Source organism: Botrytis porri (assembly GCF_014898465.1).
Source record: "Botrytis porri strain MUCL 3234 chromosome Unknown BPOR_001, whole genome shotgun sequence".
NCBI classification, from domain to species: Eukaryota; Fungi; Ascomycota; class Leotiomycetes; order Helotiales; family Sclerotiniaceae; genus Botrytis; species Botrytis porri.
Genome location: NW_024066075.1, coordinates 990,609 through 1,004,893, shown reverse-complemented (window position 1 = coordinate 1,004,893; position 14,285 = coordinate 990,609). Strand labels below are relative to the sequence as shown.

Sequence of the window (14,285 nt, the reverse complement as noted above, 5' to 3'; positions counted from 1 at the left end):
ATTTTCTCCACAGTGGGGTTGGTAGCACCGTCATAACCGGTTTGTTGATTTGTCGGCATAAAATATGGCATTTTAGTACAAAGACTAGCTGATGTACTTAATTACTGTAAAATGTCACTCAAGTACACGTTTTGACCTGGGAATGAAATCAGGATTATCAACATACAATCTCTTCTACAAGAAAGTACTCGGCATCATGGCATCTAATAATAGTATCGAAAGTAGCGAGCAAAGAGAAGTGAAAGCTTCCGTGCTTCATGGCGCCAAAGATCTGAAAGTTGTAAGTTAGGTGTTCTCAAGTAACTTATTTGCAGAGGGTAAGAAAACAAAGGCTGACATTCGAAAAGGAAACTCGTACTCTAGGTGTACCTGAACCAACAGAGGTACAAGTCGCCGTGCAAGCTACTGGTCTCTGCGGATCTGACTTACATTACTATAATCATTATCGAAATGGAGATATCATTGTCCGGGAGCCTATGACTCTTGGACATGAATCTGCTGGAGTTGTCACTGCTGTTGGCTCCGAAGTCAGTAATCTGAAAGTTGGAGACCGCGTTGCCTTAGAAGTTGGACTTCCTTGCAAGACTTGTGATTTATGTGTAAATGGAAGATACAATATCTGCAAAGAAATGAAGTTTAGAAGTTCAGCGAAAGCATTCCCACATTTCCAAGGAACTCTGCAAGAACGGATTAATCATCCTGCAGCATATTGTCATTTGTAGGTATTGATTCTGTATTTTGTTTCTGCCACGTGCTCACTGGGGTAGATTACCTGGAAATGTATCTCTTGAGCTCGGTGCCGTGCTCGAGCCTCTCAGCGTCGCAATCCACGGTGAAAGACGAGCAGCTTTGCCAAAGGGCAAGACGGTGCTCATCTTCGGTGCTGGAGCAGTAGGCCTCTTATGTGCGGCAATGTGCAGAGTTACCGGTGCCAAGAATATTGTCATCGCAGATATACAGCCCGACCGATTAGATTTTGCAGTTCAGAACAATTTTGCAGATGCCAAACTACTGGTTCCAATGACCCGACCTCAGACAATTGAGGATAAGTTGGCGTTTGCGAAAGAGGTCGCCGAATTGGTCAAGAAGGCATCTGGAGAAGGGGAGGTTGACGCAGTATTCGAATGTACAGGTGTTGAATCGTGTCTTCAGGCATCCATATATGTAAGTCAAAAGATGTTTCATAGGATGGGAAGATTGGTGCTAACGCTCTTCAGGCGACTAAACCAGGCGGAAAGATAATGCTAATTGGAATGGGAACACCAATTCAAACATTGCCAATCTCTGCAGCTGCTCTACGAGAAGTTGATCTCGTGGGTGTTTTCAGATATGCAAACACTTATGCGGATGCTATCAAACTCGTTGCGAGCAAAGATCCTTTGCTCCCTGATCTCTCAAAGTTGATCACTCAGAGGTACAAGGGATTCGAGAGTATTCCGGAAGCATTTGCAATGGCTGGTAAAGTCAAGGATGAGAATGGTAGCTTGGTTTTGAAAGTTCTGGTTGACACCACTGAGTCATAAAAGCATGTATTCTATCTGGAGCCATTCCTCGCCCATGGCCAGATAATACTCCTTGCTTAATGCATCTTTCCAAAGATCGATAAGAGCGAGGATTTAGAGTAATTACTGATGTGCTGGTGGAGTTCAGTTTTTTTGGTATAGAGTCAGAAGGATTTAATTAATCATATCTAGTGAGCTATGTAGAGAGTTAGAGGATCGTTTGGTCGACAACGGCTTTCTAGATTACATCTGGGACTTGGTTTAAAGGAATTAATTTATTTGATAGATTAATTATTGATGTTAAAGTCCAAATCGAACTATCTATAAAAGTTTCGTGGCTTAAGGGTGGACAAGTTTGTGACTGCGTTTGATTTTATCTAACTGTAGCCAGAAGACGTTCCATCTGGAGAATCTCGACCCAGCTCACTAAAGCATGGATTTTCCCTTTCAACCAATAACGCAAAAAGATTCCAGTTTCGTTAGCAAAGTAGACCTGCTTTTGCACAAGACCTTTGAGAATAGAATTGCTTATATGACGGGTCAATATCACAGGATCGGAGAATGAGGAACAGAGAGAATGACATACCCTACATGATCTGAAAGCAGAGGTCAGCTTCACATAGGTATTGTGAGATGGAATAGACAGGGCTCATCTACATGTATTTAGATGAAAAAGGTTCGCCAGAATGTATCTAGGACGATATTTCAGACGTGCATCTGTGCTGTTAGTATCACTAGTAGGTCATGTGCACTCTCCGAATGAGACATATGGTCGGGGAGTGCAGCATATACGGCAATGGGCCGAATCAGGGTCATCGAGGCTTGAGTATTGCTCCTCTTATGCTGATTTTTCATTTCCATTTGACAGTTCGTGGTCTAACACGAGCACGATTCAACGAATACCCCGATAGTGTCAACTTATTCAAATAGTATGTAATCGATCATTTTCTCGTCAACCCCGCGCTGAGAATGAAGGGCATGTGGAACCGGCTCGGGCCTAGCAATTATCTGGAAGAGGGGAGCTTCGGTATTGAAATTTGGATTCCGAGGTGTGATGTAGTAAATGGAAAATGGTAGAAAGTAGAGAATGGTTTGAAATGGCCATCCATCATAGTGATGCTTGGAACGAGTAAACAAGAAACTGCCATTGAGCCATGAAGTAATAGAACCATTCACCAACAACGCTTTGCATCATCTTTCGCATCAGTCGTTACATACTTACCGGTATTTATATTAACATGGGAGTAAGGACTCTGTAGCGGTAAACCTTCTTGTTAGACGTCAATAGTGCAAAGGATTGTCGTCACAAGCCAAGACCGAAAGAACATCTCATCGGCATACTTTCTTCTGCCTCTTGACCATTCTGCCAAGCTCGGCTTTGGATTCGGGGTCGATTCACTAGATAGTCTACTCTGTAGATATGAGACGCATATTGGTGGTTAGGTAATTGATATTCTAGACTCCTAGACTATTCATGTTGTAACACGTCAGAATGATGCGTAATGAATCCAGTTAGACAGGTTTTTGATGAGAATTATCAAGAACTTACCCACAATTCTCCCACAATTCTCCCACAACTCTTATATTGTAACCAGAGGGGTTTTCCTGGCATCGTGAGAACATGTGATGATAACGTTGACTTCGGGTAAAACTCTAAAGTAGAACAAAGTTGCCAAGAACGACGGATATGGATATACTCCGGTAGAGGCATCATTGCCGATTCCCGGTCTCAGAAACGAATAGACGGTAATTGCCAAATTCGGTAGTTCAGAGAAGAAAGAAGAGATAGGACAGAAGTAAGAATTTCCGAAATTACCATCTCATCACCCGATCTAGTAATTTTTCTATTTCCGTCGCATAATACTACCCACATATATCCCTACATATATCCCCGCATGGACCGCTGATCATTTAACCTTGGAAGATCTAGGGGACCGGTAAAAAGTCCGAAAAATTACTCTCTCTACACCCAATTAAGCAATTTTCCTTAATATTGACAACTGATCATCAACAAGCTCTATAAATCTGTGACCCCAGTTTCCACATCTCCCCGTCAATCCCCCTCCACCCCCTCCACCCCCTCCCCTCATACCCCCACGCATTACCTAGGTGGTTTCTTTGCCATGACCCGAAGAAATGTTTATTTCCCCTTTCTAATGGAACTCAATACATAGTTGAATCTTGGCAAATGATCATCCAGGAACCTAGGTATGATATCGTAATAGCTCCCCGTTTGGAAGGGCGGGAGAAGTATAAGTACCCAGGTACCTTCAGTCCAGTTACGCATATGGTTCTATTGCTTGGAATCTCAAAAATACTTCCAGAAGACCTCCTAATTTTTAATCATCTACCTTCCTTTATTTACTTTACCATTATTGAACATGTCTTCAGTAGTTTCAGCCAGGGAACAAGAGGTTAAGTCTTCATTCGCACCAGCAGAGGAGCAACATACTATCCCATTTCAAAATGGAGTAGATATACAAGCAATGGAGAAGACCTCCGACAAAATCGACGAGCTCAACGTTATCAAAGCCGATATGAAAAAGCCTGGCGCTGAGAAAGATAAGACGCTATTTCGACGATATGATGAGTCGAAAGACCATGTTAAACAATTTTACACAGAGTATGAATCTGCCATTTTCCTTTTCCGTATATGTAGATCGTATATGCTAACCCTCCAATAGACAACATCAAAAACAAACTGTGGAATACAATATCACAACTCGTCAAGAATTTGCCAACAGAGACCGGTGGGAAATGGATGTCATGGACGGTGCACTGCTTCTCGATAAATTTGTCGACCAATCAGATCCTGATACTGAGGTCGGTCAACTAGAGCACCTTTTTCAGACATCCGAAGCAGTAAGACTGGCTGGACGGCCCGATTGGATGATTGTTACTGGGTTTGTTCATGACCTGGGCAAACTATGGTGCCTCATGGGGGGTCAAGGACAGTGGGATACTGTCGGAGATACCTTCATAGTAGGCGCCGAGTACTCGAAGGGTATCGAACTCTATGAGAGTCTCAAAGATAATCCAGACTTCAATGATCCTCGCTACAATACCAAATACGGCATTTATTCTCCAGGTTGTGGATTAGACAATGTCATGATGTCATGGGGTCATGATGAAGTTCTTTACCAGATTCTCAAAGACCAATCTACACTCCCACCTGAGGCTTTGGCAATGATCCGTTATCACTCGTTCTACCCATGGCATCGTGAGAATGAATATTCGCATTTTGAGAATGATCATGATCGAGCGATGAAGCCGTGGGTACAGGATTTCAACCAGTTCGATCTTTACAGCAAGAGTGATAGCCCTCCCGATGTTGAGAAGCTCATTGTAAGACTCACCCCAATCGCAGATCCACATTCAAGCTAATTTTTGATAGCCAATGTACAGGAAAATGCTGGCCAAGTATTTTCCTGCCAAGGTCAACTTTGGAAGACTTCGAAATCGACCAACGAGCAGCGGCAGCAGCAGCGGCAGCAACAGTAGTTGAGCGAGAACGCTTAAGGTATGACTATCAGTGTCCAACGCCGATAATAAAGCTAACATATTGCAGCTATGTTACTTAGACATGATTAAAGAATGACCTTCACGCTTCACGAAATGATGAAAACTTTCGAGGAAAATAACGAACGAATATCATGGGCAAATTTGGGATTCGGGGGGAGTTTTTTTGTACTGAATAGACTTAAACGGCAATTTGAAAGGAATTAAGAAATTACCTAGGTAATATGCCCGGCTACATGAATTTGCACTGCGACTTGATTCGAAATGTGAGGTCTGAGTTTAAATATCTCTAATGTGCTTATGAAGTCAGCATATTGAGCTGATAGCACAGCACATAAAATCAGCTCATATACACATACCCCGCGGTTGTCTACATGACTCGTAATTGAAAACCAAATGTTGGATGAGTGATTCATAGCGGCGCGGACTGTCTTATTATTGCGGCGCAGATTATATGTAATTTCCTGAAGAATAAAGCTCGTCAACACTTTCCACAAATTCGTCTCAGTCACTCTTCATTTTAAAAGAACTACATGTCAGTTTACGATTCTCTGGGATAAACGACTTTTTAGCAGAATCATGACCCAACTCGGTTGGCTTACGACGGGCTGCTCATCCGGCTTCGGAGAGGAGCTTATCCTTAGTATTTTAGCCCGAGGCGATCGAGCCATAGCCACCACCTGAGGATCTACAGATCGTATCAAGCATTTCAAGAATGCCGGTGCAGCTACCATGTCGCTTGATGTGACCGATTCACAGGCCGAACTTGATGCAAAAGTCAAACAGGCTCTCAAAATTTACAATAGCATCGATGTCCTCATCAACAATGCTGGCTACATTGAGGCTGGGTCAATCGAAGACATTACGTTAGCTCCTTAATGTTCACAAATAACAAAACTATTTACTAATGATATTGCTTCGAGCCATGAAAGACTCGTCGCGAGCTGCAATACCAACCAATTTGGACCTGTCAACTTGACTCGTTCCATTCTTCCTCACTTTCATCAACGAAAAGCCGGAACTATCATATTTATGGGTTCTGTTAGTGGCTAGCAAGGTGAAGTTGGCGCAGGCCTCTATTGCATGGGCAAGTTTGGATTGGAAGGTGAGGAATTCCACAAGTGCGCTCTCGACGGCTTCACTGATATGATATTCCTAGCTGTTGTAGAGTGTCTTCAAAAAGAGACATCGCAATTTGGTATTCGGACCATGATTCTTGAGCCCGGCTACTATCGTACAAAAGTATGTTCTGAAGCTAATGTCAAGTGGGCACCACTTTCGATCCCGGAGTACAAACCCACGCAGACTGTTTTGAAAGGCACGGTAAGGCTGTTCATGGCAATCAGCCCGGGGATCCCAAGAAGTCCGCAGAGCGCATTGTCGATATTGTTAGACGAGAAGGCTTGGCTATTGGTAAAGAAACTCCACTAAGACTTCCTTTAGGCCCTGATTGCCTCCAGCAGATTAAGAACAAATGTTTGTCCACCTTGAAGATCTTAGAGGATTGGGAAGAGCTTATTACTAGCACAAAACTTGATGGTAAGTAGTAGGGTGCATTTCTTCCATGGTATGGATGTTAACATTTGACAAGTGAGGGGCTAAGATAAAGATGAATCAAGAAGTTGTGATTCGTCTTTCGTGTTTATCATGTTAAGGGTGCACGTGTTTACATCACGTGGCTGTGAATGTAGCTAAGGGGCACGTAGGAGGGTATAGATATATATATTTTCCCTTTCGTAGCTCTCTTCTCTTCTCTCTTCACAATCAATACAACCATTCGATCCCTACAGTTCATCGATACCTCTACTCCCTGACATATCAGAAGAGTAATTTACCGTAAAACTTGAAAGAAGGTAGTCTATAGAGTTAGGTATTTGTTGACCAGACTTCATATTAATCGATATAATGGAGGCTGTATTTCAACATCAAGGCTAAACAGTCTGTTGATCTTATATGATCACCGAAGGGCCTGAGTGTAAGATAAACGAGCTCAGCATGCGGCTCTTAATATTTTTCCAAACGATGAAATCTCCCAAACCCCTGCTCGCAAGTTCGCAATTCGCCTGAATACAGTCCAGTGGCTGAATGAGCCTTGGTCAAGGCCAATGCCACTACAAGTTCACAATGCAAGCCCTTAGAAACAGACAAGCCTTGAATATGATTGATATGCCGGTCCATCACGTAGTGGCGCATTCGCAATATTTCGATATGCTCATCACCCCTCATCATTTTTCTCACTGTGCTGCTGTTGTCTCAATGTTCATTCTCTATAGTTCATTGTCATATTGCTATCGCAAACGATGTCTATTTCATTGTATATAGTTTAATTTTCGAGTATATCTCATGTACTTTGTAATCATTCTCTACAAGCTGGGGAGGTTTGGATGAAATCCAAGTCCAGCCTTGTCACTCATAAGGCTTCGTGGCAATCCTCCTCTCCTTCTACGACTCAATGTTCATGTTAGCATTTCCAATCCAGCGTGAAATCTCTGGATCAGTCATTGGTTTATAAGGACAACTGGGAATTCTTTGGTCATACCTTCTATTTATGTTATTCCATGAGCTACTTGCGACTAGACCACTCTCCTTCAGAAGAAATTTGGTTGGCTTCTTGTCGAACACTACGAACGCGACTGGTACCACAAATTTTGAGTTTCTTATGACAGTCCTGCGACCTTCCGACTTCCTTGGGTTCAGGGGACCCATTGAGTCAGCATGTCTACCCCCAATGCCGAACCGTCCTATATCTCACCAGAGGAGTGCGAGCGCTGTTTTTCCTTTCTACAAACCAGTCACGGACAAGAGTTTCTACAAGCATATTTACGAGGAACGCGAAGAGCGAAAACGCATCAGCAAGCCAAACACCATTCACGGAAAACTCTTGAAACCCTCTGAGGTTCGGAAGCATCACGAATGGGAAGCACACAAACACGATATCTTTTTCTACTACATGCGAAATTCTAGCTCCGCCGGTATATTACGAGAGATCACTGCTACAGACTACCGGTGCCCAAGTCAATCGTAAGTACAATAATTGAGGTCTCTCACGATGGTTGATTAGTATATACTATAACAGACCTCGAACTTGTGATAATAGATTAGAGGCATGGGGTTACCTTTTTAATCCACAATCTAGACAGATATTTTTGATTCGATTACGAGAGGAAGCAGCAGCTTGGGAAGGAACAATTCAACTTGAGCTTCAGAGAAATTTCTCGGTAGTATCTGACCTATCGAATTTAGAAACGGATGCTGGTCCCAGTCATGTCCACGTCAATGTATTCAACTCACCATTTGGATTTGGAGATTCTCCAACTCTTGGCGTGGCTATAGGAAAGACAATAACCGATGTCATAAAACCACTTCAACACACAGCATCGAAATTTATTATGCCACCAGATCCTGAAATTCTGGACCATCCTTTCCAATTAGATAGTGTTTCGCCGAGAAGTTTTGAAGAATTCACCAATGAGCAAATTCCAACGAACACTAGCTTGCCTTCTTCAGCAAGTTCATAAATCTTACAGGAAGTTATTGGCTAGGCCGAAACTCGAAACATAACGATATAATATCCTCCGAATATATCAACCCCAGTGTGTTGACTGCACCAATCTCGTCTGTCAAATCTGATACCGATTCTGGCTACTACTCAACGGAAGTGGTAGAGAAATTGATAGGTTACCATGAAATAGATGATAACATACAAGAGGAACAAGAGGCGTCTGTTGATGGAGACTTTGACATGGTTGACCCTAGACCTGACAGCCCGGATGAAGCTTATTACCAACTCTTCGATGCTAACTCCATGATTCCATCGAATGAAATGAACTCTCTTCTACGACAGAAGCTAGATTCTCCACGCCGATCATCTATACTACACACGATTCCTTGTAGGAATGATCACATGGATGTTGCACTCGGCAAGAGAACTATATGCGAATATGGGGTTTCTCGAATTCATGCTGTCTGTCTTTGCATGATCGATTTACCTGACCATCAAATTCTCACAATACTAATAAGACATGTCTTCAAAAGAGACGAAATTGATGGGGCAGGAAATACTCCACTCCACTACGTTGCAGCAGCTGGGCGAAAGGATGTCCTTGAACACATGATTGCGTCAGGCATTGACCCTAGACGATTAAAGACTATTAGCTAGAGCTTCTTACATGTTTTGGACGCCAGCCATTTTAGTGGTGATTTGATTAACTTCCTTGAGATGTTCAAAGATACCGGTTTACTAGAGCAACGTGATCATAATGGTCGATCGGTGCTGCACGGTCTTCTTCCAAATCCAATAATACCTCATGTGTATCATGATCTAGTAGATTTCTACGGACCCGGAAGAGCAATACAATTCTCGCTTCGGGATAATCAAGGTCTGACAGCAGCACAACATATACGAAACGTGGCTCAAGCTCAAAATCCTTTTGCATCATATGGCCATGTCGGCTACGCCCAAGCTACAGTAGTCTACGAAAATATTGCCAATCGGTTCATTACATATACTGAAATCCTTGGTAACTGTATTGAGGAGACACAAAACCGTATTGCGGTTCTTAGAAATTCCAACCTCAACGTGGCGGATTCTGTTCCGAACACCGAAGATAGTACGGGTGGTAATGCACTCCATTGTTTGGTCCTACCACCCAGAACCTGTACTCTAGAAGATACTGAAAGAACCATCAATAAGCTAAAGCAATACATATTTTTCAGAGCAGACATCGATCATTATGATCAAGCCGGTAGAACACCACTTCTCGCAGCCATCATCGAATCTACTTTTTCCACAAATGAATCCACCACCAAAGCTATTGTCGAATTACTTTGCTAAATTGGTGATAATATCTATCAAAAGGATCGAGATGGTCACAATGCCTTATATCACGCGATACGCAAAGGTTATTGTGACTGTGTTGTCATTTTACTTCAACACGGAGCCTATGTGAACTGTAGAGCACCAAATGGACGCAGTTATCGAACGGCTGCGCAGGATTATTTACAGGAAGATCTATCGGCAAATGATCAAGAAGGGTTTGATAAATTACAAAATCGACTGGCTGTTGTATCGGCCTTGGTTGCTTATAGAGCTGTATTGGAGCCAACGCTGCTTCAGGCCTGAGGAGTTGATACGACGTGAGAGTAATTGAAGGAAGAGATAAATTATTATCGTGATTCCATTGAACCTGAGGCTACGATATGGTGACGGGCTAATCAAACGAGTCGCTGGATTTTGGGCTGAGAAGTTTTTCAATCTCTCTATTTCATTGCACTATCTCGTTCTCAACCCGAAAATCCACAACTTCTCAAACATAAATCGTCGCTCACTCAATCATTCACGCTAGACATCGCCAAATGAAACCCATAAAACAAACAAACTTTAGATGGAGCCACTAGAATTCCGAGTTTGGATCTATATCCTCTAAATCTAGCCATAATTTTAGCAATTCTCACTTAATGATACATCTTTTAACAAGTCACAACACCTTTGAAATCCCTGAGACATATCACGGAGCTTCAGTATATAAGCCAATAAAGGAGCCAGAAAAAAGAGTTCTCTGTGCCACTAGGCTCGCTGAAGGAAAAATAATGGAGATGGATTGGGGATTTAGTATAAAAGGGGTAACTAAGCGAAAGATGGAGTACTTTATTGCCCGACAATATCTTCAGCAAACTCGTCTAGTGATATAATATATTCTATATAGATATGATAGATAGCGAGCGTGTTGGATTAAAGGTTTGGCTGGGAAAAAGCAATTTTAGCCTTGGTCTCTTTGTCAAATATTCCTCATGGGATTATACATCAATGCATGGAATCTTCAGAGGGTTCTAACGATTGCAACTTTACCTATCGGCATGTCATACTATTCGATGTGCGACCATTAATTTAATGTATATTCAAGTACGATTGAAAGTCTTTAGGGTGCAGCTGATCCCACAGGACGAATTTAATCAATGCATCTGAAGTATCAAGATAGAAAAATTATATCAACTGAAAGTATGAAAGAAAAGCTCCTCCTAAAATCATGCGACATAATTGATAACTTTCTGAGAATAAGTGAAAACTAGAAAATTAGCTTTACCCAGAGTACTCAGAATAGAGAACTCCCACCACGCAAACCACTCGACTAATAAGTCGGCGTCATTCTTAAACATTCATATACTATAAATTCCAATCAATAACAAATATGTATTAAATAAGCGTTACAACTCCTCATTCCGAGTCAACACCTCATTCTCCCTCCTCAACACCCCATCGCTTTCCGCAAGACGTTTTTGAATCCCCATCAATTAGATAACATTATCATATTGCTTAAAAAGCATAAAAAGCACTGATATGTAGAGAAAAATCAACAGGAGAAACTTATCTATTGTATATGCTCAAGCGAGGAGTTGATATTTAATGATGGCCGACTAATTCACCAACCTTTCCATCCCCATCCATCCCACACTCCAAGATAGAATTCAAATCGACGACTCTGGATCTTTTCAGATTTTATCGAATTTGATGTCCTATATATATGAATAGGAACATGAAAAAAGCTAAGAAGAGTTTTTTCGAAATAACTCTCTAATTTATATTACATTCGATTTAGAGAATCGTTTTATACCTTCTTTTATAATTGTTATATCAATATTTACCTGGATTGAATAGTTATTGTTGTTAGTATAGAATATTCAGAATAATTAATATGATTATTATATAAAGTAATCATATCAAATAAATTAATGAAAAAGACTTTTTTCTATAATGATTTAGACTTTTTAATACTTAATAATCTTATAAGAGAATCTTATATATAAAAAAGAGGGGTTTAAATATAGAAAAAAAAACTCTTTAAAAAGCACTTCAACACCTTTAATTATTTTAAAAATATCCTTAATAATATTATTAATATATAAAGATAAAATCCTTCTATAATACTTATAATTATTCTATATAAAGAAATAGTATCCTTTAAATCTCAATATAATATAATTTCTATATATAAAGCTAATTCTAAAGTATAATAGAAATCGTAATATATTAATATTAACTATAATCCTTTTAGAGTATATAATATATCATTAATGATTTAAAAAGGGAATAAGAATCCTTGATAATATAGAATATATATTATAATGTAACTTATGATGAACCAGGTCATATGAGGAATCGGGTTATATTTAGCCCATCATTGACTTCAAACCCTAATAAATTTTGTTATATATATTAAATCACCTTTTACATCTTTTCAAATTGAAAAAAAGATATAGAATGTTATTATTACACTTCAATTAAAGAAATTTAAATCAATTAGAAAGGTTATAGAGTATTTTGAAGTTTCTAAGTCAATTCTTATAATTAAGATTGCTAAAAGGAAATCATATACTTAATTCTACAAAATGGCTTAAATTCTTTCAAATATAAAAGAAAATACTTTTGTACAATGGATTTTACAATTTATTATTATTAAATTCCCTACTATACCTATATTAATGAAAAAAATGGTCAACGAAATTTATTTTCGATGTGTTTAGATTGTGTTATTTCGAATTTCTATTTTAATAGAAATTCCATCTATAGGCTATAAATGAATTTATAGATTTCAAAAACGATATTTAGAACTTAAAATATACTATTTATATTAATTAGAATTTAATCAAATTAAAGAGGCAATATTGAAGAATATTTAGACTTGGTTTGATATATTTCATATATATTTTATTAAATAAAAGTATAAATTAAATAATATATATAATATAAACAAAATTGGATTTGAAGTTGGAAGTATTTAAAGTATATATATTATAGTTAATTCTATTCAGAAATCGAATTAAAAAGTTATAGTTAATAAACAAGAATGAATAACTATATTTGAATATATTAATATAGCTGGAAAGACTCTATTATTTATGATTATTTTTAAGGTTTAAAATACAAATTCTATATGGATTCCAAAGGATATACCTTAAAGCTGATAGTTCTTTATTAATATAAATGAATAAATCTCAAATAATTATGAATTAGAATAATTAAAAAGGGTTTTCGAATTAGAATCCAAGAAAGTATTAAATAATTGATCTCGATTTTTAATTATAAATAATCATTCAAATCATATTACAGACAACTTTATTATTTTCTATATAAAAAAAGATATTGATTTATTTATATTATCTTCTTATTACTTCTATTTACTTCAACTATTTAATATTATAGTGTATAAGCTAATAAAACGATATTATACTTTAAAGATTGATTGATATTCTCGAGCTAATGTAAAACAAATCTAAAAAGCTGAATAAATAGAACTCTTTCAAAACATTAGAAAAAAAGCATTGAATTCTTTTAATATTAAAATTGACTAAAAAGAAGCTAATTTAGTACCTTTTGCCCCACGAAAAATATTCAATTCATTATTATTTAACTCCTCCCAACAACCTTCCACTTTATAAATAAAAACCTTCAATTAAGATCTAAACTTATTTATACTTAGAAGCTTTCCTTCAAATAGAATAAAATTAAGACAAACAAATTAAATCTTTAATAAAGCTTTAGTAAATAATAATTCTTTTATATCACTAATTCATTAATATATTAAAAGAATAACTAAACTTATAAAATCTCAAAATGCTGAGATAGTCCTATTTCAAAAATAATTTGTTAATGCTTAAGAAATAATTGAAATTTGAAAGAAAAGAATTAAAAATAAAAGAATTAAACTATAAGGTTAATTTGTTTTTAATAATAAAGAAATATTAAAAATAATATATAAAGTAAAGGAAAAATCTAAGGAGAAAAAACTATAAGAATAATTATATAAATATTTAATTAAAAAATTAAAAAAGAAAATTGAAAAAAAAAGAGTCAAAAAGTAATTCAAGTAATTTAAAGTTGGAATTGAATGAATATATAGCTTATAGAACAAGATCATATAAAGAGAATTGAATTTTATGACCTGGTTTCCTATATGATCCGGTTCACTATAAGTTACGTTATTAAAAATCGATATTATAATCTATTCTATATTTATTATACGATTTGTTTTAGATTATTAGTATATCGAAAATAAATTAAGATTAGCTATATAATTATTAATCTCCTTTGTTATAAAGCTTTGAAACCCTTTTATTATAGAAATAATATTAGTAAAATGAAATAGAAACGAAGATAATACATTTCAAATAGAATTTAATCTAATTAAAGTGTTAAAAGGAAAAGGTTAGAAATAGAATATTTTATAATATAGAATTAAAATTGAAATTATTTATACTATAAATAGA

General features: G+C 37.7%; 5 protein-coding genes across 5 annotated transcripts; all 5 read left to right on the top strand.

Annotated features, from left to right (window-relative positions):
- The first annotated feature begins 61 nt into the window (after window positions 1–61).
- On the top strand, window positions 62–1,827 carry EAF01_000297 (uncharacterized protein). The gene is made up of 4 exons (XM_038908547.1): window positions 62–280; window positions 348–718; window positions 768–1,164; window positions 1,218–1,827. The coding sequence occupies exons 1-4, from the start codon at window positions 92–94 to the stop codon at window positions 1,521–1,523; spliced, it is 1,263 nt and encodes a 420-aa protein (XP_038775453.1). The 5' UTR covers window positions 62–91; the 3' UTR covers window positions 1,524–1,827.
- A 2,056-nt stretch (window positions 1,828–3,883) lies between these two features.
- On the top strand, window positions 3,884–5,083 carry EAF01_000296 (uncharacterized protein; the record flags this gene model as incomplete). Its single annotated transcript, XM_038908546.1, has 5 exons — window positions 3,884–4,125; window positions 4,187–4,722; window positions 4,811–4,847; window positions 4,897–5,022; window positions 5,071–5,083. 5 exons carry the CDS (start codon window positions 3,884–3,886, stop codon window positions 5,081–5,083), a joined length of 954 nt encoding a protein of 317 aa, XP_038775452.1.
- Window positions 5,084–5,600: 517 nt separating this feature from the next.
- On the top strand, window positions 5,601–6,623 carry EAF01_000295 (uncharacterized protein; the record flags this gene model as incomplete). The annotated part of the gene is made up of 7 exons (XM_038908545.1): window positions 5,601–5,664; window positions 5,716–5,887; window positions 5,954–6,062; window positions 6,114–6,126; window positions 6,181–6,219; window positions 6,288–6,560; window positions 6,613–6,623. 7 exons carry the CDS (start codon window positions 5,601–5,603, stop codon window positions 6,621–6,623), a joined length of 681 nt encoding a protein of 226 aa, XP_038775451.1.
- A 1,126-nt stretch (window positions 6,624–7,749) lies between these two features.
- EAF01_000294 (uncharacterized protein) lies at window positions 7,750–8,539 on the top strand (the record flags this gene model as incomplete). Its single annotated transcript, XM_038908544.1, has 2 exons — window positions 7,750–8,042; window positions 8,098–8,539. The coding sequence occupies 2 exons, from the start codon at window positions 7,750–7,752 to the stop codon at window positions 8,537–8,539; spliced, it is 735 nt and encodes a 244-aa protein (XP_038775450.1).
- Window positions 8,540–9,240: 701 nt separating this feature from the next.
- Window positions 9,241–9,855, top strand: EAF01_000293 (uncharacterized protein; the record flags this gene model as incomplete). Its single annotated transcript, XM_038908543.1, has 1 exon — window positions 9,241–9,855. One exon carries the CDS (start codon window positions 9,241–9,243, stop codon window positions 9,853–9,855), a length of 615 nt encoding a protein of 204 aa, XP_038775449.1.
- Between the last annotated feature and the right edge of the window lie 4,430 nt (window positions 9,856–14,285).

Excerpts from the sequence above, each read along its gene's own strand:
- EAF01_000297 (XM_038908547.1), top strand. The coding sequence starts at position 92 with ATGTACTTAATTACTGTAAAATGTCACTCAAGTACACGTTTTGACCTG. Across the intron at positions 281-347 it reads GCGCCAAAGATCTGAAAGTT|GAAACTCGTACTCTAGGTGT; the intron begins GTAAGTTAGGTG and ends ACATTCGAAAAG. Across the intron at positions 719-767 it reads CCTGCAGCATATTGTCATTT|ATTACCTGGAAATGTATCTC; the intron begins GTAGGTATTGAT and ends TCACTGGGGTAG.